The sequence below is a fragment of the Sturnira hondurensis genome, unplaced genomic scaffold, assembly GCF_014824575.4.
Source record: "Sturnira hondurensis isolate 20B ecotype Veracruz unplaced genomic scaffold, ASM1482457v3 Scaffold0007865, whole genome shotgun sequence".
In the NCBI taxonomy this organism is placed as follows: domain Eukaryota; kingdom Metazoa; phylum Chordata; class Mammalia; order Chiroptera; family Phyllostomidae; genus Sturnira; species Sturnira hondurensis.
The window spans coordinates 253,320-279,808 of record NW_028080496.1 but is presented as its reverse complement, the minus strand read 5'-3'; the positions used below and the strand labels follow the sequence as shown (position 1 = coordinate 279,808).

At 65.2% G+C, this 26,489-nt stretch overlaps 1 protein-coding gene across 1 annotated transcript; it reads right to left on the bottom strand.

The window, feature by feature from the left end:
• Window positions 1-1,929: 1,929 nt before the first annotated feature.
• ADAMTS7 (ADAM metallopeptidase with thrombospondin type 1 motif 7) lies at window positions 1,930-26,489 on the bottom strand. The gene is made up of 25 exons (XM_037053421.1): window positions 26,175-26,489; window positions 21,680-22,035; window positions 20,947-21,112; window positions 19,726-19,919; window positions 18,987-19,070; window positions 18,633-18,757; window positions 17,919-18,068; window positions 16,750-16,893; window positions 13,633-13,777; window positions 13,127-13,219; window positions 12,652-12,797; window positions 11,518-11,687; window positions 11,190-11,329; window positions 10,184-10,307; window positions 8,605-8,849; window positions 8,273-8,414; window positions 7,698-7,824; window positions 7,338-7,551; window positions 6,274-7,169; window positions 5,667-6,096; window positions 4,787-4,939; window positions 4,306-4,479; window positions 4,065-4,211; window positions 3,579-3,741; window positions 1,930-2,245 (listed from the first exon to the last, which is right to left on the bottom strand). The coding sequence occupies exons 1-25, from the start codon at window positions 26,275-26,277 to the stop codon at window positions 2,100-2,102; spliced, it is 4,977 nt and encodes a 1,658-aa protein (XP_036909316.1). The 5' UTR covers window positions 26,278-26,489; the 3' UTR covers window positions 1,930-2,099.

The following is a 26,489-nucleotide window of genomic DNA, read 5'->3' as shown; positions in this document are numbered from 1 at the left end:
AGGAGTCGGCTCCTGTTCTGACCCCCAGAGACAGCGGTGTGGGATCGGAACGGGGAACCCAGCGGGGCCTGGGGTCGGGTTCACCTAGGTTCTCATGAAAGCGCCGGCCGGCGGGGCGTTTGGGGGGGCAACCAGCAGGGGGTTGGGGGGGTGGCCGTGATTGGACAGTAACATGTGCGCTGTACACGCTGCCCTGGCCCATGGGTGCTGTGACAGGCACAAAGTGCACATGCTCCCGAGATGGCCTCGATGCTCCGGCTGGAAGTGGGTCTCCGACCAGGTGGGCTCAGGCGTCCCCTCCAGCCCTCCAGGCAGCTCAGAGCCTGCCTGGCGGTGACAGGCAACGTAGGGGCAAGGCCTGACCGCCCAGACAGTGCCAGATTCCGACCAGCACCCCCCTCCTCCAGCGCGAGGACAGGCGCCCCTCCCCCCACCGTCTGCGACCTGCCTTGCCTGAGTCACGGGTTGTTTGCCTCTTGCTGGGAGGACAGCTCAGGCCCAGCTTCCCCTGGGGACGCCGCCCCCACCCCCCGTCGTTGAAAAACACCCGAGAGTGATTAAGAGCAAAGTTGTTTGCACGGTGTGGGGGAGGGGGCTCCAGGGAGGATTTGCGGACAGTCGAGCCGGCAAGGGCCTGCTGAGGCAGCAAGGCTGCAGGTCCCTGAGTCGGCCCCCACCCCTGCACCACGGCTGGGCCGAGCCAGGGTCAGCACCCCTGGGCTCTTCCTGGGTTTGGACTCCTCAGTAGGAGGCCTGCTGCCCGTCTCTCCTGAGGGTTCCGGGAAGCCACTGCTCAGGGCAGGTCCCCAGGGCCTCGTTGGGCCAGCAGGGTGTCCGCACACAGAGGCAGGGCAAGCCTGTCGCCCCTCCACCCTCAGGGAGGCAGGGATTCTTGGACTCCCTCGGGCCGGTGACTTGCTTCCCTGAGTGACCTGGGACAGGCTGCCTGCTGTTGGAGCCGCCCCCGGGCCGGCTCAGGGTCATCTCCCTGCCTGGCCTGGGCACCCAGACCTCAGCAGCGGGTGGGGCTCCAGGCCCCAGTGGCCTGGCCGGGTGTGTGCCCTGGGCTTGTCCCCTCCCTCAGAGCCTTGGGTTTCCGGTCTGAACTGAGGTGATGGGCGCTCAGAGAGCACCAGGGCCCCACTGCCCCCCGGGTTACTGCTGGGGGTGGCCAGGCTCCCTGGCCTTCTACAGAAGGGCCGGTTCTGACGCTTCAGCCTCTGGTCTTGATCCTCAAGGAGTGGTTTTCAATGTCCCCTCTGTCCCCAACACACACTGGCCAGGAGGGGCCACAGGGCCCAGGACACCTCGAAGCATCCAAGCCCACAGGATCCTGCACTAGGGCACCAGGTGGGCTTTGGAAGCGGGTTGGCAGGAAGGGGCTGTGGGGGGCAGGGCAGGTGCCAGGTGGTGGGACCCCAGGCCAGCCCTACACATCCACCCTGGGCCGGGAGCTCAGAGATGCGGGAGGTGGACTGGTGGGGGAGAAAGGTGTGGCCTGCCCCTCCCTCCAACCTGGGGCTGACAAAGCCCAGCTGAGCCACCCTGGGCCCCCGTGCAGGTGGGCAGAGGTGCAGGTGGGTAGAGCGCACAGGGCCACCGTCACCTCGGTGGCAGTCCCTGTGAAAATGGGTCTTTGGACCTTGCAGGGAGCACGGGCGGGGGGGGGGGGGGGTTGGACGCCTGAGCAGGGGGCCTGAGACACCTCCCCTGAGACTCAGCCTCCTTTCCAGGCCTCCAGCCCACCTGGGCCTGGCTCTGCCTTGTGGCCCACCCACGTCCCCTGCTGGCCCCCTCTCCCGTGGGAAGAGGGGGGCAGAGTTTCACATCTGAAATTCCCGCCACCCCAGAGGAAGCCAGGTTGCACTCTGACTCGGTAGATGCTTGTTTATATAATAATTAATAATAATAATAATAATAATAGTGCGTTATACAAACTGTTAGAATAAAAAAATACCTTTTCTGAGGGGGGGTCCCCAGCCTGCCACTGGCAGGGGCCGGGGTAGCACCATGAGGGCGCAGACAGGGGGTGGGGTGGGCACTGAGGTCTGTGCGGCTGTCAGTGGTCCGTCTGTCTGTTTGCCCAGCCAGGGTGGCGGTCAGCTGCCAGGGGCCCGCCGGTGGCGGCTGCGGCCGGGTGCCGGGCAGGAGAGGCAGCACTGGGCGCGGATGGAGGGCAGTTGGCAGCGGCCCAGGAGGCGCAGGGTCTCGCAGAAGGCGAAGGACAGGCGGTCCCGCTCACAGCCTGCGGGGCGGGAGGGGCCATGGTGGGCTTGGCCTGTGCTCACGGCTATTCTGGGAAGTGGCTGGCTTCCAAGCCCCCACGGTGGCTGAGTGTGCTCAGCAGCCCCCGGGCCCTGCTTGGCCAGCAAACATCCCACGGGCCTGGACATCTCCAGGCGGCAGGCACCTGGGCTTTGGACGGCAGCTCCCAGCCACACATCTGCCCTGTTCCTTTTTTAACCCCCCGGGGGGGGGGGCACTTCCCTCCTTGGTCCCTGCTCCTCTCCGCGCTGTCAGCTGCCTCGCCCTGTGACCTCACATCCTGGAGTTTCCAGGATTCCCAGAGGCGCCCCCACGAACCGTCACAATATCCTGGGGACTCCAGGGTCTTAGTGTCTGAGTCGCCTCCCGGCTGGCTCCAGCACTGACCTCCTCTGTTGGGACAGCGCAGGGCTCAGCCACCTGACTGACCCTCCAAAGCCACCCAGGCCCTCCAGGCCAGGCCTGTCCTTGGTCTCAGCCCCCTGCACCTGGGTTCCCACCCTGCCCTCAGCCCAAGGGGTCCAGAGCAGCCGTTCACCAAAGTCAAATGCAGCCACCCCCGGGGCCGGGTGCGGAGGGGCTGAGGTTACTGAATGCAGAGAGCGGAGTCCAGGTGGGGGGGGGGGCTTTCTTCAGGGATTCGGGGCAGACTGGGGCTAATCCCAAAGTCCTGAGCCACCCCCCACCCCTGGGCAATGTCCCAGGGGCCGGGGCAAACAGCTGACTCCCTCAAGTGACAGGCAGCCCTGCACCGGCTTCCTGGCACCACGTGACAACAGGGTGACAGTGGCTGTGTGGAGACCCTCTGCTCACCCCCCCCAGGCCTCCCGGGGGCCCCTCCCCCACCCCCACGGAGGGGAGCTGGCGGCCTTCAGGGAGGGCAAAGCGCACCCCAAGGCCACCCAGCTGCGGGGGAGCCCAGGTGGCCTCCAGGCCAGTTTCCCGTGGGGGCAGTGCAGGAGGCCAGTGGTGTGTGCGTGCTGTGTGTGCGTGTGTCCACGAGCGCTCGTGCCTCGGGCCCCTCCTCCAGGACCCCGGGAGGGAGGCACTGCTCACTCAGGCCGCCTGTCCTCCAGCTGGTGGCTCTCAGGCATGAGCGGACCTACCTCGGAGACCCACAGGGAGGCAGCTGGCCAGCCTCACACAGCGACGTGGGGACCGAGGCTGCGATCCCTCCTGACCCAGAGAAAGCTGGGCCCCCACCCCACGCCCCTGTTCAGTCCTGGCACAGTCCCCTGCTGTAGGGGCGACAGCCGGATGACTCCCCAGCCCCCACTCCCTGCTCCCCTACGGTGGGGGGTGGGCACACTCACGCTGTGGCTCGGCCAGCACGCAGTCCTCGGTGCCGCAGGGCTGGGAGCCCTCGGGCCAGGGCTCGTGGGCACACTGGTCGCTGTCTTCCTCCGGCAGGCCGGTCTGGGTATTGACGCACTTGACCAGGCGCCGCCGGACGCCGCCCCCGCAGGGCAATGAGCACTGGGGCGGGCGGGGGTGTGAGGGGGAGGGACGTGAGCTCCCCCCGACTGGCTGCACCCCGCTTCGGAGGGACTGACCCACCAGGCTCCGTTCTTCCCAGCTGGGGTCTGATATTTTTAAAAAGCCCCGAAACACGTTTCCTCGGGGCCGACCTGTGCCGGGCCCTGTTCTGAGGGCCTCGCTGTTCCCACCCCCACGACCCCCTTTTACCACCGGACACACACAGCCCAGCGCCACTCAGCAGCCAGGGGGACGAGGAGCAGAGCCCCGAACTCGCGAGCGCGGGAGGCACTTGGCCCTCCTCGGGCCAGGGCTGCCCTCACCTGGCTCCAGGGCCCGACCACCCACTGCGTGCAGGGGTGCGTGTTGCAGGGCTGCGTGCTGTTGGGCCTCAGCGCCTCCTCGCACAGCCCCGGCTGCGGGCAGGTCACCAGGCGCTGCTGCTCCCCGCCGCCGCAGGCCTCGGAGCACTGGGGACGGGACGAGCGGGGCGGGGGCGTCAGGGCCAGGCTGGGTCCCGCGTCCCCCCCGCCCCAGCCCGCTCGCGCGCCCCCCAAGCCTCACTTCTCTCCAGGAAGAGGTGTACCAGGCGAGGCAGGGCTGCACCCCGCAGGGCTGGCGGGCGGGCGGCTGGGCAGGCCCGGCCTGGCAGTGGAAGGGCCGGAGCGGCCGGAGGTCCTGCGCGCCCACGCACTGCACCTCCCGCACAGAGACGCCTCCGCCGCAGCTGCGGGAGCACTGGGGTCCGGAGGACAGGCGCGTGGGCGCGCGGCGAGGCCACCCCCCCCAACCAGGGGCCTCGTTCTCCGAGTTCCAGGGAAAGGTCGGGGCTGCCCACCCACGATGGACTGGAGGGAAAATGGGTGACCCTCAGGCCACCCTCAGATCCCAGGGGGCGGGAAGTACAGGGGAAAAGGACCAGGCCAGCAAGGGACGGGTCTGGTGAGGGTGGCACCAGCGAAAATGCGAACACGGGACAGGCCAGGAACTCGCAGGCGGTGGAGGCCCGCGGCTCCGGGCCCAGCACCCGCGGTCACCCACACACCTTACTCCAGGTGCCCACGTGCCAGGTGGCGCAGGGCCGCAGGTGGCAGCGGCGGGCGGGCTGGGGCCGGCCGGCAGGGGCGCAGTCGTCCTCGCGGCCCGAGCTGCAGCGCACGGACCTCCACTCCGCGCCCAGGCCACAGGTGGTGGAGCACTGGGGGCGGGGCCAGAGGCCGTGAGGGCGGGGCATCTCCCGTCGCCCCGCCCCGCCCCGCCCAGGTGGCTGAGAGCGCGTCTGCGCAGCTGAGGCCTCGGTTTCCTCATCTGCAAAACGAGCTCCTCCCCCCCACCTCCCGAGGAAACGGGGACTCCCCTGGGCGCCACGGTCCTGACCCACGGGAAACACAGCCGAGAAGCCCAGCCGTCGCGACAGAACCGCCTGGGGGCGGGAGTCTCTCCCTCCTGCCCCCACGCCGGGGACCTGAACGGAGCTCACTTCCTCTGCCGTGACAATTGGGGACCCTGTGTGTGTTCGTGGGGGACAGCGTGGTTCCTTGCCACTCAGCCCCCTGCAGGCCCAGAGAGAGCTGGGTGCAGCCGGGTCGGGGGAGCCAGGTGGGAGGGCCACAGCAGCACACAGAGGAGCCAGGTGAGCCTCGGAGCCCTGCTGGGCCCCACAAGGGAGGGGCCTGGGCGGGGGAGGGGCTGCCCCGGAACCCCCGCAGTCTGGGGTGAGCACCCTGTCCTTGGGGCATTTGGGCCCGAGGTGGGGGAGAAAGGCTCCTGTCTGCTCCTGGTGGGTGCTGCCCTGCCTCCCCAGGGGCCCCGAGCTGGCCAGGGAAGGGCCTCTGGGGACGCCAGGGACACAGTGAGACGCCCCCCCCCACACACACTGTTCAGAAACTGAGGCAGCAAGGCCCCCCGACAGCTCTGATACTTGCCTCACTCCACTTCCCCACTTCCCAGCTGGCGTTCCCGGCCAGGGGCAGGTCCAAAGGGGGCCCTCCGTCAGCCAGGCTGGGGTCCAGGGTCTGGGCCTCGGGCGCTCTGCTGCTGTTGGCGGGACTGTCCGAGGCTGGTGCGGATACTTCAGGGCTGAGGGGCTCAGGCTGGCCCGAGGGCCGTGGACTCAGGGTGGCCCCCCAAAGCCTGTGCCCTGGGCCCGTGGGGGCGGTCCCAAGGAAGGTCTCTGGTGGCGCTGGGCTATGCAGGCCTGGTAGAGCCAGCCCTGGGGCCGGGGACGTGGGTGTCCCCGGCCCCAGGGAGCCGTCCCAGCCCCGGGCCTCTGGCTGAGAGGCGGTGGGNGGCCCTCCGTCAGCCAGGCTGGGGTCCAGGGTCTGGGCCTCGGGCGCTCTGCTGCTGTTGGCGGGGCTGTCCGAGGCTGGTGCGGATGCTTCAGGGCTGAGGGGCTCAGGCTGGCCCGAGGGCTGTGGACTCAGGGTGACCTCCCAAAGCCTGTGCCCTGGGCCCGTGGGGGCGGTCCCAAGGAAGGTCTCTGGTGGCGCTGGGCTATGCAGGCCTGGTAGAGCCAGCCCTGGGGCCGGGGACGTGGGTGTCCCCGGCCCCAGGGAGCCGTCCCAGCCCCGGGCCTCTGGCTGAGAGGCGGTGGGAGTCTGGGGCAGGGGCAGCGCTGGGTGGCCCTCAGCGTTCTCCTCCTCATCCTCCAAAACCTCGTTGGTCACCTCCCACCTCGGAGGTGGCAGTTGGCTTGGGCCCTGCTCCCCGACCGGAAACTCACTGCGGCTCCCAGGGGCAGCAGGCATCTCACTGACCGAAGTGGGGGGCCCGGGGAAGCTGGGGGGCTCCCCCTCAGGGGCCAGCGTAGGGGCGTCTTCCTCAGGCAACAAGTTGCCTAGGGGGTTCCAGGGCACCCTCTCTGGAGGTGGCGGTGTGGAGTGACCAGCCTGGCGGGGCCAAGGAGACGGGTCTTCCGCCGCCTGCTGGTCCTCCTGCCTAGGAAGTTCTGTGGCTGGCTCGGGGGCCCCAGCGGGGGGCTCGGCAGGGCTGCTCGGGGGTGGGGGTGTCCCGTCCCCTGTGCCCTCTGGGCCTGGGCCAGGCTGTTCGAAGCGCTCGTAGGACAGGTCCTCGTGGAACCTGATGAAGTTGTAGTCATAGTAGAAGTCGTCCACGAAGACGGGCCCTGGCGGGCCCAGCTGGGCGGTGTCCTCCTCCTCCTCTCCCTCCTCTTCCGCGATGACATTGCTGAGTGGGGAAGGGGATGGAGTGTGGGGGGCCAGGTGGTGGTGGGTGAAGCTGACCTCGGTGTACAGCGTCTGGCTAAAGGAGCCACTGCCGGAGCCTTCAGGGTCCGGGGCCCGCGGGCAGGGCGGCAGGGAGCAGGCAGCCTCGCTGGCCGGCCGCTGGGCCTCATCGCAGGGGACGCTGGTGTTGTGGGTGCAGGTGACTGTTCGGTGCCGAGTGCCTTGCCCGCAAGTGGCCGAACACTGCAGGGGAGGCCGGGGACAGGGTCAGGCCACTGGGGGGCTGGACCAGGAGGGCCCCAGCCTCCCTCCCGCCATCGCGAGGGTCCTCCCAAGGTGGTGCTGCCTCCCTGCAGCCCCCCAAGATGGACAGCGGTGCCGGGGGCAGACCCCTCCTGTCCCCATGCTGACCTGAGACCAGTTCCCCACGGCCCAGGAGGCCGGACAGGGCACGTGGAAGTTGCAGGGGCTTTCGGCGGGGGGCCGGGCCAGGTGCTCACAGTGGGGTGGCTCCAGGGCTCTCTGCTCCTCCGGCCCCACGCTCTGGATGCAGAGCACGGCCCGGCGGGAGAGGCCCCCAGGCCCACAGGAGCAGGAACACGGCTGCCACTCGCCGACCCACCAGCTGCAGGGGGCAGGGGGTGCTCGCATGTCGCTGGCCGGACTCCCAGGGTGCCCGGTCTGGGCCAGCCCCGCCACAGCCTAGTGCGCCTTTGCTCCCGCCACCCTTAACCCAGGGAGAGCCCCGGGGACCGTGGTCAGGGGGCTCACCGGGCGGGGCAGGGTTCCTCGCTGCACTTCCTCTGGCGGTCGTCGGGCCGGCCCACGGGGTCACAGTATCTGTCGTCCACTGGCCCCGCCTGCCACTTGGTGCAGTAGGCACTCTGCCTCTGTATGCCTGGGGGACCACGGTACTGGGTGGCACCCAGAGACAGGGCCACAGCCTCTCTGCCCAGAGCCCTCCCAGGACAGGACCCCCCCAACCCCAGGCACCCACCCTGGGAGGAGCAGAGTGCGGGGTTCGATGGGCTGGGGCGTCCTAGCTGGGAGGCCTCAGTCTCCATCTGTAAACGGGAGGGATGGTTACCCCCGCCTGGAAGCCCAGTGTGAGGGGGACAGGCGGCCACACGTGGGCCTGGCACGTGGCCGGAGCTCCACAGGTGGCAGCTGCTAGCCTGCAAGTCCAAGGGACCCAGGAGACGGGCTGTTGGTGGCCCCATTTTACAGATGGGGAGACTGAGGCTCGGAGCAACGAAACTCCAGGCTGACGGCGGCCCCACCAATAAGCAGGGGGCTGGAGGCTGAGGCCGGGGTCCCTGCCCCGGAGCCGAGGGCCACCCCCTCACCTGTGCCGCAGGTGACTGTGCACTTGGTCCAGGGCCCGAAGGCCCAAGAGAACTCGGGCGGCAGGCCCAGCCCGAGGGGGTCGGCCGCTCGGTGGATGGTGTACTCGTAGCGCACGCCAGGGTTGCTCTCCTGGATGAGCAGCTGGGGGGCGAGGCCGAGGGGGCCCGTGAGCACGAGACAGCCAACCCACCCAGCCACCCCTAGGACCTAAGGCCGCTTTAGAAGGGGGGAAACTGAGGCAGAGGCTCCGAGACTGCCCCAGACCTTCTCCGGCCCGGCATCCCTAGGACTCCACCTCCACTCCCCGGCCCCGGCCTCAGGACACAGGCACCTGGATCCAGACGGGCTCCTCGGTGGGCCCGGGGGAGGTGAGTTTCTCCAGCTCGCCCATGCGTGTGTAGGTGAAGGTGGTGCCTGCCACTTCATAGTCCCCGTTCCACTGGATGGTCCAGTGACCGTTGAGGAAGTACTTCTCCGGATCCTCGCTCCGCAAGGCCAGGAAGCTGCTGCTCTCGGCCAGCTCCTCGATGCGGATGTCCCGGGCACCGGCCGGGACCAGCGCCACATCTACGTAGCCTGGTGGCCAGGGCGGTGCAGACAGACGTGAGCCAGCTGCTGCCCCCACCCCCGGCTTCCTCCCCTCTTCCTGCCGGCCCTGCTGGCTGATGCCAAGCATCCCACAGCGAGCTGAAGGCTCTGAGCTTCCCCAGAAGCAGATGGTTCCATCTGCCCCGGGTTACCAACACCTCCAAAGGGGTTTTCAGGTGCTGCCCCCAAGACTCAGGGCCCACTGCCCTGTCCCAGAGACCGTGGTTGGTTTTCGCCACACAGCTGGCCCACGCCCTGCTCTCAGGGCTGGCGTGGCTCAGTGGAATGAGCGCCAGCCTGCGAACCAGAGGGTTGCAGGTTCGATTCCCAGTCAGGGCACCTGCCTGGGTTGCGGGCCAGGTCCCCAGTAGGGGATGCAGGAGAAGCAACCACACACTGATGTTTCTCTCCCTCTCTTTCCCTCTCCCTTCCCCTCTCTAAAAATAAAAACCTTTTAAAAAACAACAAATGGATGGGGCCTGTCCCTGCGACGAGCCCCTCGCTCCGTGCAGGCCATTGTCCTCTGGCCCTCTCACTTCACAGTGTCCATCCCTCACCTGGGACGGCTCCTCCTGGTACTTCACGTGTGAAACTGCCCTGTGAGGTACGTGCCGCCGCCACGTCCCCGTGGCACAGGTGGGGAGGCTGTGGCACAGTGCGGTGAAGCACCAGGCTGCAGGGTCTGAGCTCTGACTGCTGTCTTGGGCGGCTCCTCTGGAGCTCAGCCTCAGCGGCCTGGCCCAGCTTGGACCGCCGCAGGGCAGCCCTATCTTCCTCACACACCCTGGAGAGAGCTGGCGCTTCCTGCCTCTGGGCTTTGTGTGGTGCAAGCTCTTTCCACTGCCAAGCCACAGGTCCTCTCTCTGCCTTCGGAGTCTCTTATGACTCAGCTCAGCTGCCATCTCCTACAGGAAGTCTTCCCTGATCTCTCCAGGTCAAAGACTTCTTCCCTGGGGCTCTCAAAGACCCCTGGGCCTCCCTCCGTGGCATCTGTGAGGCTAAAAGATTCTGTCCCTGTGTCTGACTGTGAACACATCCCCTCCTGTTTCTCCTTTTGATATATAACTGGCACTTAAATAATGTATGCAAAACACCCTGAGGTAAGGGCGTGGAGCTGAGGGCTTTCTGAACCTGATGGGCCTGGCCTGGGCTCCCTGGGGCAGGAAGATGCCCTGTGAAGACAGGCCACTCCCCAGGGCCAAGTGTCCAGACTCCTGCTTGGATCCTGGGAAGCACAGTGGCTTCCCTGTTCCCCATCTCCAGCCTGGGTGGAGACAGGAGGAAGGGCCAGTGGTCCCCCGACCAGGGGTCCCGCCCCGTACCCTTGTTGTCATCAGCCTCCTGGAAGGTCTCTCTCACGGTGTGACAGGTGGAGCCGTCGCCATGACACACACCGCAGCGGTCCTCCCGGGCGCCTGAGTCGATCTCGAAGTCGCAGCCCACATTCTGTGACACACAGAGAAGAGGCCCTGGTGCTAGGGTGTGGCGGTCCCGAGGGCGCCCAGGTCCACCCCGCTGCCTCTCCCAGCCCGGGTTTCCTGGGCTGTGAAGCAGGAGGCGGACCCCAGCAGCACAGGCGCATCCGGAGATCGCCGGGGACAGAGGGGGGACAGGCTCCACGACGGGCAGCAGGCAGGGGAACTGGCACTCCGGGGGTGACCAGTGTAGACAGGAATCAGCGTCCCAGGCCCTCCCGCTTCTCCGTCTTGGAACCCAGGCCTCAAGGCCTCCATGGCTTCCCCTCCCGGAAGCAGCTGGAACTTGTCACAGAGGTGAGGCCGCAGCTCTTGCTGGAAGTGACTAAGAATCGCCAGCAAAACCTGGCGCCCAGTGCCAGGCACTGAGCCCTGACTGTCCCAGATGGTGACCACCTGTGAGTGACCTCATGTGACCTGCTGTTGTGGATGTGGCCCCCTTTCTATTTCACAGGAAGCCCTGCCTGGGGGCCATCCAGCCAGGAGGAGGTCCAGCCCCGCCCTGGGCTCTCATGTCCTATGTGCCACAAGGAGGTAAGGTGCCTTCAGCAGAACCCAGGGTTGGCAATGGGGACGGGGAGGCGGAGGCACAAACGCAGAGGTGGGGGGTGTGGTCTGACCCAGAGGGTGCCAGGAGTGAGGGGCTTTTCTGAGAAGTGATGGGGGACCAACAGAGGTGTCGCCAGCACAACTGGAAAACCCAATGTTGGGGCCTGGGAAGGATGCCCAGGGGCCCAGGAGAGACACGTGATGCTGGTATGGGCGGGGCCGAATAGGACCTACGGGCGGGGCTTGTGGATGAGCCCCTCCCACGAGGCGGGGGGCGGGGCAGAGAAGCCCCCTTGTGGCTCACCTTGCAGATGCCATTGATGCACAGGTCTCTGCTGGCCCTGGCCCGGCCCTGGTAGCAGGGTGTGCCGTCCACCACAGCGTCCCGTAGCTTCTCGGCGAAGGACTCATTCGCGGGCCGGCAGTGCAGCTCGCAGGGGTTCTCTGGGGGCCCAGGTACAGGAGCCATGAAAGACAACGGGGAAGGAGTCACAGGCTGCCACGAAGCCCACCTATGGGATGGGCATGGAGGGCCGCCTGGGGCAAGCAGCACAGAAATGCTGCAGGCACGGCAAGGGGGGCCCCCTAGTGGCCAGCCCGGGTCTGAGTCCCGGGGAGCCTGTGGGACTCACCGTCGTTGACCACGGGCACCCAGGTATGCAGCTGGCCCTTGTAGAACGTGGTGTCGAAGTGGCTGCACTGGATGTGGCGGAAGGAGGGCTGGCCGGCCGGGCATTTCTTCAGGTTGCAGAGACGCAAGCGCTTCCGTTCGCCCACGCAGTATTTGCCCTTGTACTTGGGCCTGTGGGCAGAGCCGGGTGGGGCTGAGTGCAGGCGCAGACACCTGCCCCCACCTCTGTGGATGCTGCCCCCTGCTGGCCGCCCACCCCTCTGGCTGTTTAAGGGGCTGTGGCAGCAGGGAGCCTGGCCCTGCCCCCAACCTGCTGTGGGACCCTGGGCAAGGTGCTGACCTCTCCCGACTGGCTTCTTCATCTACAACCTACAACTTGGGTCTGGGGCTGTCTCTGCAGAAGGCTATTGAGACACTGCAGACGTGACCGGCACTGGCTGCTGGAGACCCCTACTGATGGGACCCGGGGTCCTGAGCGGCCCCTGTGCCGGCGAGCACACCCACCCAGCTCAGACTGGGGGCCAAGGAGAGGCAGGGGTTCCGGCCAGGCCACTGTCTGTGGCACACACAGGGTCCTGGATGGGGCCAGCTCTGAACTGCACACCTGTGAGGAGCTGGGGGCAGCCCCGTGAGGAGGCTGCAGAATCTTCACGCCACTCTCTTAGATGGGGAGCCTGAAGCCCAGGTCACCCGGTGCCCCTGCTGCTGACCACTCCTCCCAGCTGTCCCTGCTCTCCTCTCAGGCCCACTGTGATACAACCAAGCGGCTCCTGTTTTCTGGTGCTAGGTGGGCTTAGCTGCATTGACCCTGCCCACGGCTCCACCGGGACCCTGAAACGGAGGCCTGGGGCCTGGGGCCGCAGAGGGGAGGCTGGAACCCTGCTCCATTGAAGGCCAGGGTCTAAGCTCGTGGCCCCTGCCCCCTCCTGCCTCCCTCCAGCCAGCTGTTGCCTTGTCCTGGGTGCTGAGTCCCTCTGGTCTCTGGGCTTGGCCTGGGGCGGCTGGACACTCAAGCCTGGCCTCTGTGGGTAGACTTCTGACAGCTAGAGACAGGGTCAGAGCCAGGCTCCCTCAGTCAACTGCCTCTGCTCAGTGCCCTCGACCCCCTGGCCCCCGTGCCGGGCTGCACACTCACACGGGCTGGGTGCACTGCCGCTCAGTGCTCTGCACACCCACACCGCAGCTGCGCGAGCAGGTGGACCAGGCGCTCCAGCCGGACCAGCCGCCATCCACTGCCTTGGGCTGGAAGCTCATGGGAACGCACTCCCCATTCAGACACCACTGCCAAGACAGATGGAGGTAGGACTGCCACCCCAAACCTATCAGTCATGCTCACCCTAGTTAGAAACAGGTGTAGGTGGGAGGCCTGGAAAGGCAGAGAGGAGAAGGATGGAAGGGGTAGGGGAGGTCCCCTCCTAGAACACAGGACCCAGGGGCTGACTCTGAGCTGAAGACACTGGGGACAGTCACAGGATGAAGCTCCTATGCCTCCGTTCTGCAGATGGGCATGGGGGCTGGAGAGGGCCAGGGGTCTGCTACAGGCCAACCCCCAGCAGAGACACTGGGAAGTTGGCCTTTCCCACCAGCACGGCCAGCGGAGGCCCCTGTACCTTGCTCTCTCCACAGGTGGTGCCGTCCACGGCTGCGTCCAGCTTGGAGTGACAGGTGAGCCCCACAGAGCACCACAGTGTGTGACAGACATTCTGTGGAAATGTGGAAGGACGCAGGCCACACTGTCCCCCCTGGCCAGTGCCTGCTCACCACCCCACAAGTCCCCGGGGCCCCATCTGCCTTCTCTGCACCCCCTGCACCGTGCGGTGCTGCAGGCACCCTGAGGCTTGGCTCTGCCGGCAGGAACAGCCTCCAGCCGGTGTCGGAAGCCACGCGAGGTCTGGGAGACAAGCCCAGGGCCATCGCTTCAAACAACCTTCCCCGGGACCCAGAAGCTTTTTGTCCGATCTGTTCAGCTCTGGGAGCAGGACTTGCCCACAGTGCCCCCCGTGGCTGACAGTCCCCCCAGAGTTCAGCCCGGGGCCCATGGCCCCCCAACCCGAGGCCTCTCCCGGGGGTCTGCAGGCTGGCGCGCCCCATCCCCGCCCCTGTGCCCCACACTCACGTCCATGTCCTTGCAGAACACAGAGGCGGCCCCGTACTGGAGGCGGCACTGGTGGTCCATGTCGTAGAGGACACCAGGCAGCACCGAGGGGAGCTCGATGACATCCTTGGGGGGTGGGTCATCCAGGCAGTGGCCCCACCCCCGGCTGCAGAGATGGGGCAGAAGGATGGGGTAAAAGGAACAGCCTGAGACCAACCTGGGAGGCCCTGGCGGGCTGGAGGGCAGAGGGGACCGGAAGGGCAAGAAGCCTAGGCTTGCAGGAACCCTCAGCTTCCTCACCCCGCCCAGCCTGTGCTGCGACCCCAGCCCCGGCAGCCCACGCGCCCCAGGCCACACAGCCTGCACCCACTCCGCGGGGCCAGGCCTGTGCACGGTGGTTTTATCCCCTACAGCACTCCTCTCTCTTCTCCACCAGAAGCTTCCCTCCTCCAGATATGGCCCAAAGGCTCCTCCCCGCTGAGAAACCCGGCTCTCTCTTCTCCACCAGAAGCTTCCCTCCTCCAGATATGGCCCAAAGGCTCCTCCCCGCTGAGAAACCCGGGCCGCTGAGCCCTGCATGAGCCCTCCCGCGGCCCCCACCCCTTCACCCGGGACCTGCAGGTCCCACCGGGATCTGGGCAGCATCACAGCGCAGCCGATGCCCGAGGAGGTCCCAGGCCATGGAGAGCTGGCGGCAGCCCTGGCAGCCTGGAGCCTCAGGGGTCTGCAGGGGTCCCTGATGGGCAGGGTCAGAGGCCAGGCCCAGGCTGCTGGTGCCCCTGCACGTCCACTCACTGGGCTGTCCCCAGTGCCACTCCCCCAGCCTACTGGGAGCCCAGCCTCAAATGCTTCACCCCAAATGTAAGTTCAGGGCCACGGCACTGAGGCCTGGCAGAAAGAAACAGGGTTCTGGGGTTCCCTGGCCTGCATGCTGGGACGGAGTGGTAGCCGGCGGGGTGGGTGGGTCAGCCTGGCCTGAGGGTCCTTCTGTTCTTCAAGAAGAGGGCTGGTGGGGGCCCCCACCCCTGACTCAGACCCAGCCTGGGGGCTCCCAGGCCACAGGCAGCCCCTTTCCTGGCTGGGACCCAGAGCTGGCCAGGGGTCAGAAAGCTGATCCCCACTCTCTACCCGACTATGGATGCTGTGTGGCGCTGGGCCATCCCTCACCCTCTCTGGGCCTTTGTGCCCTCCTCACAGAGGCTGATGCTGCCTGCAGGACCTCTGGCCACAGAGGTGGAAACAGCAGCATCTACTGGGGAGAGTCCCACAGGCGGCCGGCGGCCGGCACTTCCTTCCTCTGGTCGGCTCACCGCCAGCCAGGCTGGCTCCTCGTGGGGGGCCGGCACACCCGGAACCCCAGGCCTGCCAACCCTTCCCCTCAGGCCTCTTCTTGCTCTAATTATAGCAGGCTGGTGGTCCCCCAAGGGGACAGAGCAGGCAGGGCTTGGCTCCGGCCTTAAGGACAGGGCACAGAGCTGCCCACCACCTGAGGAGGGGCCTCCCCCCACCGCTCCTAGTCCTGGTCAGCGAGCCAATGGTCAGCGGGGACACGGGGCAGTGGAAGACGGGATGGGACACTTGCTCCAGGGCAGGAGTGAGCGGGCCTGCCCCCCCAGCTCCCCGACCACGCCCTGCACTCTGCCTGGAGCGCTCTCTTCCCCTGGATGCGCTGTAAGTGTGGAGGGCGACTTCCAGGCTTCTTCTCAGAGATGACGTCTCTGACCCCAGGAGGCGTTGGCACCCTCTCCAGATTCCTACTACACACCCTCGAGGACATCGCCCCTGCCCCCCGTCTGCCCCCCAGGGGGAGCGGGCCTCATCTGTATCCTTTACTGCTGTTCCCGGAGTGCAGGGAGTGACCCTGAGATTGTGTGGGCCTCGCCACAAGGCCAGTAACCATCTCCGTGCAGGGTCCGAGGGGAGTCCAGTGGGATGGCCAAGGCGGGGCACGTTGTCCCAGTGCCTCAGAGCCTCCCCCGAGACCAGGGAACACTGCCTGCCTGACCCCACTTGGCACCACCCGTGAATCTCGCTCATTCTGTCCCCAACCCATCTGGGTGGGGTGGGTCCTCTGTCTGTCATCCCACCCCCGGCAGAAAGACAGAGAGGGCACAGGGGCTGAGAAAAGGCTGGTGTCACGATCTCTGTCCACACGCCCCACTCCTTCCACCTGCCCTGGGCCTTCTGACACTCCCCGTGGGGGGTGAGGCCCCTCCTCCACTGGCCCCACGTGTCTGCATGGTTGGCGGAGACCCTGGTGACGCCAGGGGGCTCCAGTGTCCCACCCTGGCCCAGGCCCCCAGCCAAGTGCCTCACGCATTCCTGCTGCTGAAGGGAGACAGAGACTCGTCTGTCTGTCAGTCCAGGACCCAGGGTGCTGGGTGGCACCCTGGGTGGAAGCAGCTGGAACCAGCCCTGGGGCGCCATGGGAGCAGCGGCTGTTCCCCTCGGCAGCTCCTGCTCTGCCCCGTGGGGGGAGGCGGCCCACACTCCCTGGGGGTTTTCAGCCTTGCTCGCTCCACGCCCGGGCCCATTCCCCAGCTCAGGTCCTCTCATCACTGGCCTTTTGCGGCGATAACCGCACGCAGTCGGCATCACGTAACACGCGTCGCACGTTTGGTCAGTGAATCCCGACGTTCCCCCCAAGAGCCGGGGACCGCATGATCCCGTGCCTGAGGCTCCTGGGTGCAGGTAACTCCCATGCGCACCGGGCCGGAATCCTGGGCCACAGCCAGGCTCTGAACCACATGGCGCAGGCCTCCTTTGTGTCCAGCCCCGTTCTCAGCCCAGCCCCGGCTACCGGGGCCTCCCTTGCTCAGATCCCACAGGGAGCCGGCCTCCAGGAAAGCATGGCGCTGTGAGATTTCTCTCCACCGCCTTCCAGAACCCCACCATGCTGGCAGCGAAGGCAAAAATCCATGAGGACCAAGGGCAAGGAAGAGGCGAGGTGAAGAGAGCCCTCGTGGGGAGCAGGAAAGAAACTCCGTGTGAGTAACAATGTCAGGAAGACCAGAGAAGACACTGCTCCCGCGGAGGTCACAGTGCAGTGGGAAGGCTGCGCACCCCTTGCGCGCCCCCTGCTGGGCTGTCCCGGTCAGGGCGGGGACCCCGGCCTGGGGGTGGGGGAGGGGCACTCACTCGAGAAACCTGGTGATGTACTCGCGGCTGCAGCGGGACCAGGTGAGGGGCACGGTGTCGTACAGGAGCTGTGGAGACATGATGAAAGGCCGTTTCCCAACCGCCTCGCAGTCATTGCCGCTTCCGTCGTGCTGAATGCCAAAGCTGCGTGAGAGCACAGGCCCCGGGCCGGTGAGCCACGCACTGAAGGTGCCCTTGTGAGCCCCGCCCTGCCCCCCAGTCCCGCAAGGTGCTGGCTCGTCCGCCCAACAGCTGTGTGACCCTGGGAAGGGCACTTTCCCTCTTGGAGTCTCCGTTTTCTTATACAAGGCGGGCGCGATGGGGCTATTCTCCCACAGGGCCCCCAGGCGCAGCAGCTGGGCCGTGGCCATGGACCGTGGTCCCTGCCACCAGGAACAGTCTGAACGGTCCTCCCACCCCCAGGGCCTCATCCCGAGGATATGCCCCTGAGTTAAGAGCATCTGAGCAGCTTCCTCACAGAAAACGGGTCTCCTCTAGAGACCCTCCTTAGGAAGGACGTGAGAACCTATTCAGTGCCGGGCATCCCATGGAGGACTTTCAGAGCTGCTACCTCATTCAATCCTCAAACAGCACAGGGAGGCAGAGGCCACATAGCAGATTTGGGGGCAAGCACCCTCTCTATTGCCAGGGGCGGCTCTTCAAGGTCCGAGCCAGGGAGCCCACAGCATCTGGGTGGTGACCCCCTGCTTCTCGACCATGGGGACCCACTGGTCCGAATGTGGCAAGCTGCCACATTCACCTGCTAAGCAGCCGGCATCGGCCATGTTTAGGCACGAGCCTCAAGCAGACCTGTCTCATGGAGGAACCTTGGATGTCACCGCTCAACCGGCAGGGCCAGAGTGGGCAGGGTGCTGGCCTCGTGCCACACAGCAGAGAGTACAGGTGTGTGGGGAGGCCCCTGAGCCAACTATGCGGCACTGCAGGGCAAGGGGGAGGGGTGGCCAGTGCCTCTGACCCACAGGTCAAAGGAAACCTGTTCCAGCTAACCAAGGGCCTCTCTCCTGTTCCCCAGGGAAGTAGCCAGATTGTGGATGGGGACATGGAAGGACAAGGGATGGCCAGGGCATTCCTTCCCTAGGGTTCTGACGCCCGTGGGCCCGGCTGCCCAGTGCCCCCTGGTCGGAAGCTGGCAGAGGGGCTGTGGGTACCTGTGCCCGAGCTCGTGGGCCACGGTGAAGGCCAGCGGCAGGCCCGTGTCCTCATTGACGCTGCAGCTGCGAAAGGGCTGGCACATGCCCCCCACGTGGGACAGGCCCAGGGTCTCACAGGGCTGGTTCATGGAGGCGCACAGGTCCTTCCTGCACCGGCGGAGAGAAGGGCGCTCAGGCGGACCTGGCCCGGTGTGGGGCCCCCGGGAGGGACTGAGAAGGCTGCCCACCCACTGCTCCGAGACACTGGGCCTGCACAGCAGCCATGGGGACGCGGGTGCCCTCTTCACCTAGACCCCGCTGAACACCCTGTGGGCCTGGGGCGCGGACCCGGCACAGATCTACCGCAGCCCGGCCGAGGGGAAAGAACCCCCCCCACGGAAATCACAAAGGCTGCCTCTGCACAGACTGGTGGCCGAACACGCGGGACAGAAACACACACGTGGGTGTGCACAACCCCTCGCGAAATCCAAGTGAGACCTGTGCCCGGCTCCGTGCCCATTCCTGGCTGGGCTAGTGCACCACGGAGACGCCAGACGCTACACCGTGTCTCGCTGTATCATTTCGGACACCGGCCCGAGAGTCCGCAATTGTTTCCGAACAGAAAGACCGGCCCGCGCGCTGACCGCTGACCGGCGGACTCCCCGCAGAATGAGGCCCCGGGGAGCAGGGCTGGGCTCCCGGAGCAGCGGCGGCGCCCCCAGCTGGCGGCACCTGGTGAGCAGGATGGCGGTGTCGTGGTGCAGCGGGTGGGTGTCCCCCTTCGTGTTGATGCTTTTCTGCCACTTGCAGAAGCTCCTCAGGGTGTTGTCCGCATGGTGTGTGACTTTTAGGTCCTCCTGTGGGTAGACAGCGCGGCCCCTCAGGTCTGCCCCTGGGCTCTGAAGGCCCGTCCCAGTCTCCTCCTCGCAGAGGCAGGACTCCGACGCCCAGAGAGGGCAGTGGGGGGACGGCACGGCACCCCTTTCTCCAGCAGGGACCGGGAGACAGGCGGTACTGCCCAGGGCTCCGGAGACCCTCACTCTGCCTTCCGCGCGCATGCGCACATGCACGCACGCGGCCCCTCACCTCATCGTCTTCCAGGAGGATCAAGCGCACGACAGTGATGTGAATGGGGTTCCCGATGCTGGGGTCGTGGAAGATGCCGGCCACCTGCCCGAGAGAGGTCAGGCTGTCACCCTGGCCCTAGGACATGGGCAGCGGCTCCCCGCCCCCAGCCCACATCCAGGCTCAAAGGCCCGGGAGCTCTGCGGTGCACACGGGCCTCCCCGGGTTACCCCCGGGGGTTCCGGCTCAGCCCAGGACAAAAGGCCACCGCCAAAGACAGAAAGGGTCCAAGGTGCGGGGAACAGGCCGGGGATACCGCTCTGCTCTTTTAAAGCCCCCTCAGAGCAAGACGGCCAGCCCACAGCGGGGAGCAGGCCTCGGGTTTCCGGCGGGCAAGGATGGCAGGCCAGACTAGCTGTGACCTGGCTTCTGGGGGTTCCATCCACAAAGACACAATTCGAATAGGAGCGACCCAAACACGCTCTGTTCCGAGGACACGAGAGCCCCTGATAATGGGGATAACAGGTCGACACTGCCTCCCAAATGCCAGCAGCCCCCCAAAGCCTCACTAGTGCCCAGCTCCCTCCCAGGGACTCCCTGGACCCAAGAGTCTGGAGACTGTCACCCCCTGTGGGGGGACTGGGCCTGGGCCTGGGGACCAGCCTGCCAGCCTTCCTGCCACACCCCCACCCCGAACGCTGGCTATCTGCACCCCACCAGCGCCACGCCTCCCCACGGGCCGCAGCCCACCACCACTCACTATGTTCATAATGGTCAGCACGTAGCTCTCCACCTGAGGCTGTCCGTGGTACTCCACCATCTTGGCATCGGCCACCACCAGGGTCTCCACCCACTTGTCCTTGCTGACTGAGGGCTGGTGCAGATGCCGGAGCCGCCGGCGCCGCTGCTCTGAATGCTCCCGCCACCGCCACCAGGACGCCTGCTCCGGGGAAGCTGCGGGGCCACGCACAGCCCAGGGGAAGCGGTCAGGCGGGCTCGGTGCCCAGGGCACCAGGGCCTCAGCTAAGTGAGCTCCCAGGGACAGCGGTGGGCTCAGAAGCAAGAGGTCTGGATGCCCAGGGTGGCTCTGCCCCTGAGCTGTACCATGTGACCATGACTTTGTTACTTCCGGTCTGGGACCCTGGGGGTCACCGACTGGACGTGGGAATACTCCAGTCAGCCTCAGAAGGTGAGCCCAGGGGGCCAGTGACATGGCAGACATGACACAGTCAAGCACCATGCCCAGGAGACAGGAGGTCCTGGGCCTGTCTCCCCACGTGGCCACCCTCTGGGGGATTAGTGCATCCCAGCCCATGCGGACCCAGGCCTAACCCCCAGCTGCCCACCCCACCCCACCCCCCAGCCCCCACACAGCCTGCTCTTCTGAACCAGGCCAAGGATCCGGGAGGAATCACTCTACGTAGCCGGGGAAACCAAGGCCAAGAAGTGTTCATCTGTTCCAGCAGAGTCCCTGAACTGTGGCAGCTTCTGAGGTCGGCGAGCTGGCAAGCGACTTCCAAGCCCTGGGAGCCCTTGGCGGACAGCTCCACACCCACCCTGGCTCTTGCGCTGGGTCCCCGGTACCAGAGGTCAGTTATTCTCGGGTGGGACCCAAAGAGGAGGGGAGAGAGGAGGTTCCTGGCTAGCTGCCCTGCTGGGGTGCGTGTGACCCTGCCTGGCCTGGCTCGGAGACTCAAGGAATAAATGGTGGGCAATGAGGGGTGGGGCACAGGAAGACCACACCCCCAAACGGGGAGGGGCCCCGGAGGCAGAAGTGAGAGGGGTCCCTGTAGGAGCTGGGCTGAGTAGGCCTGAGAGGCAGAGGCCTCAGGCCAGAGCACACTTGGAGGGAACAAGCTATACTACATATGTCTGCTGGTCCCTCTGTCCCTTTGGCCCCAGGGGAGCCAGGCTTGCAGATGGGGACAGAGGCTTCTGCAAAGGCCCTCCATGCGCCTGCCCTGCAGCCATAAGCACGTACCTTGCACCCCGCAGGTGCCTGGAGCCCCGGAGTTGCCCTGCTCTGCCTGCGCGCTGGGGACTTGACGTTTGTACACCACGTGGGGCTGGGCGCGGTTGGGCCGGGCCGCGATCCCTTCCAGGGGCTCGATGAAGTAGTCCTCGTTGGAGAGCCGGAACACACCTTTCTGGGAAGAAGGTCCCCGTCACACCAGGAGAGCCGGCCCTGGCTGCTCCTCCTGCCACCCGACTCCTGGCTGGCCGCAGACGCACCGGGTCTGTGTTCACTCTGCGCCCTCGGCCTGGAATGTCCTTCTTGCCCTGTGACGCAGCCAAAGGCTTTGGGCTGAAGCTGCTCGATCCACCCGCCCCTCACCCCGTTCGGAGGGACTGATGGGTCTGGTCCCAGTGGAGCAGCACTGTGTGTCCCCCGCGGTGTCCCAGGCAGCCATGCTGGGTCACCTGCCAGAGGGGGGAAAGCCACCCTCCGAAGGGAGAGCGGCTCTGCTGCTTTCTGAGCTACCTCGTCTGCACGAACCACGTGCCGTGGTTCTGAAAGTGGGTCTCTGGATCGCCAGCACCCTCGGGAAGGCTGTCACAAATGTCCCACAGTCCTAGCCTGTGGGACGGGAACCCAATCTTCCTGGAACAAAGAGGCCTGCACGCTCACTTCCAAGGTGGCTACTGAGGCTTGGGAAGCGGGAGTGAATCGGCCAAAGCCACCGGTGAAGTCGGAGGCAAGCCGGGGCACTCACCAGGCCGTCACAGGCGCTGATGGCTGCCACGCCGCCCTCCAGCTCTGGGTCCTGCACCTCGCCCAGCAGGTGGCAGGTGGGCACACGCGTGCGGATGTGCGTGCGCCCCAGGCCGCCACGCCGGTGCGTCTCGCTCACGAAGCCGGGCGCCAGCAGGCGCGTGTTGGCGGCCAGGTGGAAGCGCAGCGCGCGCCCGCGGAACTGCAGCTCGTAGAAGGCGTGCACGGCCGGCTGCGCGGATAGGGCGCGCTTGCGCAGCACACGTGGCCACAGCTCGTAGGACAGGAAGACGCCCTCCGCGTCCACGCGTACCGGGTGCACAATGTCCAGCACCTCTGGGCCCTCGGCCGCCAGCCCTGCGGGGAGAAAACCATGAAGTCTCCAGGGACCAGAAACTGCCCTGTGCTCGCAGCCCAGCCCGAAGCTCCATCTAGGTCAGGCTGCAGAAACGCAGCTGGCCTCCGGTCTGCATCCCGCCAGCCCTCCTGGCCAATGCCCTGAACACAGACGGCAGGGCCGGTTTGGGTGACCGCCCCTGTCTCTGATTTTCAGGAGGATAGCAGTGCAAGGATTTCCCAGGCTTCTCAGATAAGAATTCCTTACAAACAAATTTCCGTGCCCTGTCCCAGAGGCACGGACTGAACCAGCATCTCCAGGAAACCCTGTGGGAAGCTGTGTTTTGACCAGGAGCCTCAGGGAAGTTGGGGAATCCCCCACGGGAAGTTTACCCGGCTGAACGGAGGCGACACCTGGAGAGCACCGCCTGGAGAGCACCGCCAGCCTGTAGGTGCCCGGGACTCTCCAACATAGGTGTTTTGGGTGCTTTCCCCAGCCCTCCGAGGGGTCCTGATGTCACCAAGTGGGAGCCTGCCATTTGGAAGCCACAGGGGCTGGATGATCTAAGGAAACTTCCGCTCCGATGTCCTGAGGGCGCTTAGAATCGAACCCCACAACCCCAGCCTGCAGACTCGTTTTTCATCAGTGCACTGATTTTTTTGTGTGTGTGTATGTGTGTGGGTGTTTGTTTTGGCTGACACAAATATTGGAAACTATTTAATCAGTCATCACTGTTTAAAAATCCCTTGTTCTTACCCTGGCCAGGTGGCTCAGTTGTTCGGAGTGTCACCCTGTATACCAAACGTTTTGGGGTGTGATCAATGATTCTCTTCCCTGCCCCCTGTCCTCTATTTCTAAAATCAATGAACATATATCCTCCGGAGAGGTTTTTTTAAAACTTGCATGTTCTTTTGTCCCCAAAATCTCAATTTTCAGCTCTCTTCAAAAATTCTCAACATCTCTCCAGGTCAGGCCTCTATGTCCACTTCTCAGAAGTATTTCTGTAGCACAGGCTAATGTTCCCCCAGCTGCCTCAGTCCCCACCAGTCCCTATTGTGTCCCCATGGCACTGCAGCTGAGTATAGGTCACCCTCTGGCTTCACACTTGCGTTTCATTCAGTAAAGAACTCAATCTCTGACAAAAATGGGAAAACGAGAAGTGAGCCAAGAAGCCCCCTGTTTCAAGGAAAATGTCTCCCTACCAGTCTCGTCTTTGTCTACATTTGTTACCTGTCTGGTCACGGCATTTGGGTTGTGAAGGAGTGTGAGGTGCCCCGGTGCCCAGGAAAATATACGAGACACTGTCCTTGCCCTCAAAACAGAGGGTGCAGAGCCCTTGAGAACATCGTCCCCAGCACAGTGCTGACAAGGTGCAAGTGAGGGGAGGGGACACCCACAGACAAGTGGGAGAAAAGCTTCGTCACAGACACCTCACGGAGACATGTGAGATGTCTCTTGGCACGTTTAACCACAAAGACGAGGAGGGCATCCTGGTGGTAGACCCCCCCGGAAAAGACAGAAGAACTAGCAGTATAGTTACGAGGGGCAAGAAGGTAAGCCTGGGTTATGCATGTGTCCTGTGAAATGAGAGGCGGGGGGCGGGGAGACAGTGCCCTGTCAAAAATGTGAGATTTGAACAGAGGAAGACCTGGCTGAGTCCCAACTCAGCCACTTTACAGTGTGTGGCCTGGAGGCTGAGGACAGCCCCAGGGGTGGGGTGCTGATGCCATCGGGCCTGAAGCACTCAGTGTCCTGAGGGGCCAGAGCTACGTGACACGCTGCAGGTAACAGCCGTGCCCCTGAAGGCACATGGGTGGGACAGGCAGGTCCATTTGCCACTGGGGAGAAATGGGCCCCAGAGCTGCAAAAAGTGTCCCCAGGGAAGGACCTATGTCCCTGGGGACATATATTCCCGCTGAAAATTCCTGCTCTAGGCCCTGGGCCAACATGGCCAGACAGATTCAAGGTGAGCGATACAGAGGCAGGCATCCTGTTAGGTTCAGAAACGTGTCAGAGGCCAAGGACAGAGAAGCTGCAGGCCCAAGGCCTTCAGATGACTGCGTGGGGGAGCCAGTCCACCAGCCGGGACACCCACTGCTCAGAGCCTCAGTTTCTCCAGCTATACAATGGGTATAATAGTCGTACCCACATTCTGAGACCGCCGAAATGAAAGGAGTTACTATGTAAGAGATAAGAACAGCAGGCGGCCCAGAGTAAGAGTGAGCTAAGTATGATTGGAAGTTAGTGAGAAGTTCTCGGGCACACTTAGCCATTTTCCTAAACACCTGTTTTAGGCTGGCACTCGGTGTATCTGAGGGCGGGCAGAGCTGATGGGAGCAAGGGCCACTCAGCCGGGCTGCCAGTGGCCCATGGCCACATCTGCTCTCATTGGCGGGTGTTAAATACTCTGATTATCACCCTTAGGTGACAGAATTGTCACTTCCACCAGGGAAACACCGACAGGGTGTGAACCCTCCCCTGCCCATCAAGAACCTGCAGTACACACGGTCCAGCCCTTCAAACGACCCAGAGCTCCTGCCAAAGAGAAAAAATAACCAGGGTGAGTGTGTGTTTGTGTGTGGGCGAGGGTGTGAGACCCTCCCGTGTGGGCTGCAGCCTTTTGGTGGGGACATGGCTGGGCACCGGCAACTCCAAGTCCTTCCGACGGTCCCATCTCCCTAAAGGTGACCCTAAGCTGTGCGCTTCGGCCCCAAAGAAGTCTTTGCAGTCAGTGGGCAGAGCCCTGGACTGCGTTTCCTGGGGCATCTGCAAAGACAATAGCAGAAAGCGCAGGGCCTCAGGGTCAGGGATCCTGAGTGTGAGCAGAACAGGAGGGCCTTCCCCCGCCCCGATACATACACTCTACCATGGGGGCCTGCCTGCCCTGCCTGCACCCCCAAATGGCAGCTCCCAAGGACACCCTAATCTTTCCTGGGTCTGCCTGCTGGATTCATACAAATAACGGCCACCACGTGGAGGTCATTCAGGCTTTCACTCAATCCTCACCAGAGCCCTGTGACCCCCATTGAACAAATGGGTGAATGGCAACCCCTGTGGGCAGCAGGGTGGCCACACTCATCCAAGGTGGTCGTGGGGAGGAGGGCCCTGACCGCAGGGGACCCCTCACCTGCATTCTTCCCACAGCTGCTAGGGGAGCTGGACCCAAGTTCGGGCTCACCCCGTTCCTGTTCCCTCACCCCACCACCTGCTTCACCCTCGGCCAGCCCTCAGCTGCCCAGGAGCTGGCTAGCAGGTCACTCTTAATGAGCCTGCCCCCTCATCCATAAAGGACAACCCAGCACCTGCCTGGTGGGGTGGCACCCAGTAAGCGCCCAGTGATTGCTTGCTCCTCCTCCACATCCCACACCCTGCTGCCCACAAAACCCCTACCACGCTGCTCTCCTCAGCTACCCGTCTCGACTCGCTCACCCGCTCCCCAAAGCACCGACTCCCTACTAGGGAGCAGGTCTCCCTACCCCCAGCATGCAGGCCCAAACCAGCCCCCACCCCAGACACCTTTCCAGCCCCCACCCAAAGGTCATCGTCCTCAGGCCTCTCCTGCTCGGCTCTCCCCACTGCCCAGCCCCATCAGACCAGAAGCTCCCCGGGGCGAGCGGGACCAGGGGATCCCACACCCCCGGTTCCTAAATCCCCAGGCCGGCTGCTGTTCTGCTCCGGACGCGCCAGGCGCTCGGCCGCCAGAGGCTCATCGGAGGCCCGTCAGGCGAGGCGGAGGCAGGAAGTGCAGGGCGGTGCGAGACCGGACCCCACCGAGGGCCACGGGCCTTCCGAGGCTGGGGGCGGCCAGGGGGCCGGAGGACCGGAGGACCGCAGCACCTTGCACACAGCCCGCTTTCCACACGGGCGCACGGAGGAAGGTGAGAAACCAACTCCTTGGCGTGTAGACCGTGCTCTGTGCAGTCCCTCGGACGAGAGACCCCGAGAGGGACGCACGCTGCAGCGCCCAAGCTGGGGACACTGGAGCCTGAGGAGCAGAGAGACTTCTTCCCGCACAGGCAGGGCCGCGGGCGGAGTTGGATCTGGAAGGCCCCCCACCCCACCCGGTCCCTCCTCATACCCGAGGGCGGCGAGGGGTGAGCCAGGGGTCGGTGGAGGGGAGAGGGGCCGCGTCGAGGCGGGGATCCGGGCGCCCACCCACCTGGTGCGGGTCCGGGCGCGCCGGGCGCCAGCGCGCACAGCAGCAGGAGGAGGGCGCGCAGGGGTGCGAGGCTGTGGGGGGCGCGGGGGCCCGGAGGGGGCATGCCGGCCACCCCTCGGGCTCCTCCGTGCGTTCGCTCTGTTCCTGCGGGTCCTGGGTCCGGCTCAGGACACACACAGCGGGCCGCGCGCCTGCAGCTCCGGTCCCGCCGGACTCCGCCCGCGTGCAACAAAGACTGCAGGACCCGCCCTCCGTGGAGGCGAAGAAAAGACCAGAGAGCAGAAGGGGTGAAAGAAGGAAGAAAGGAAAGAAAGA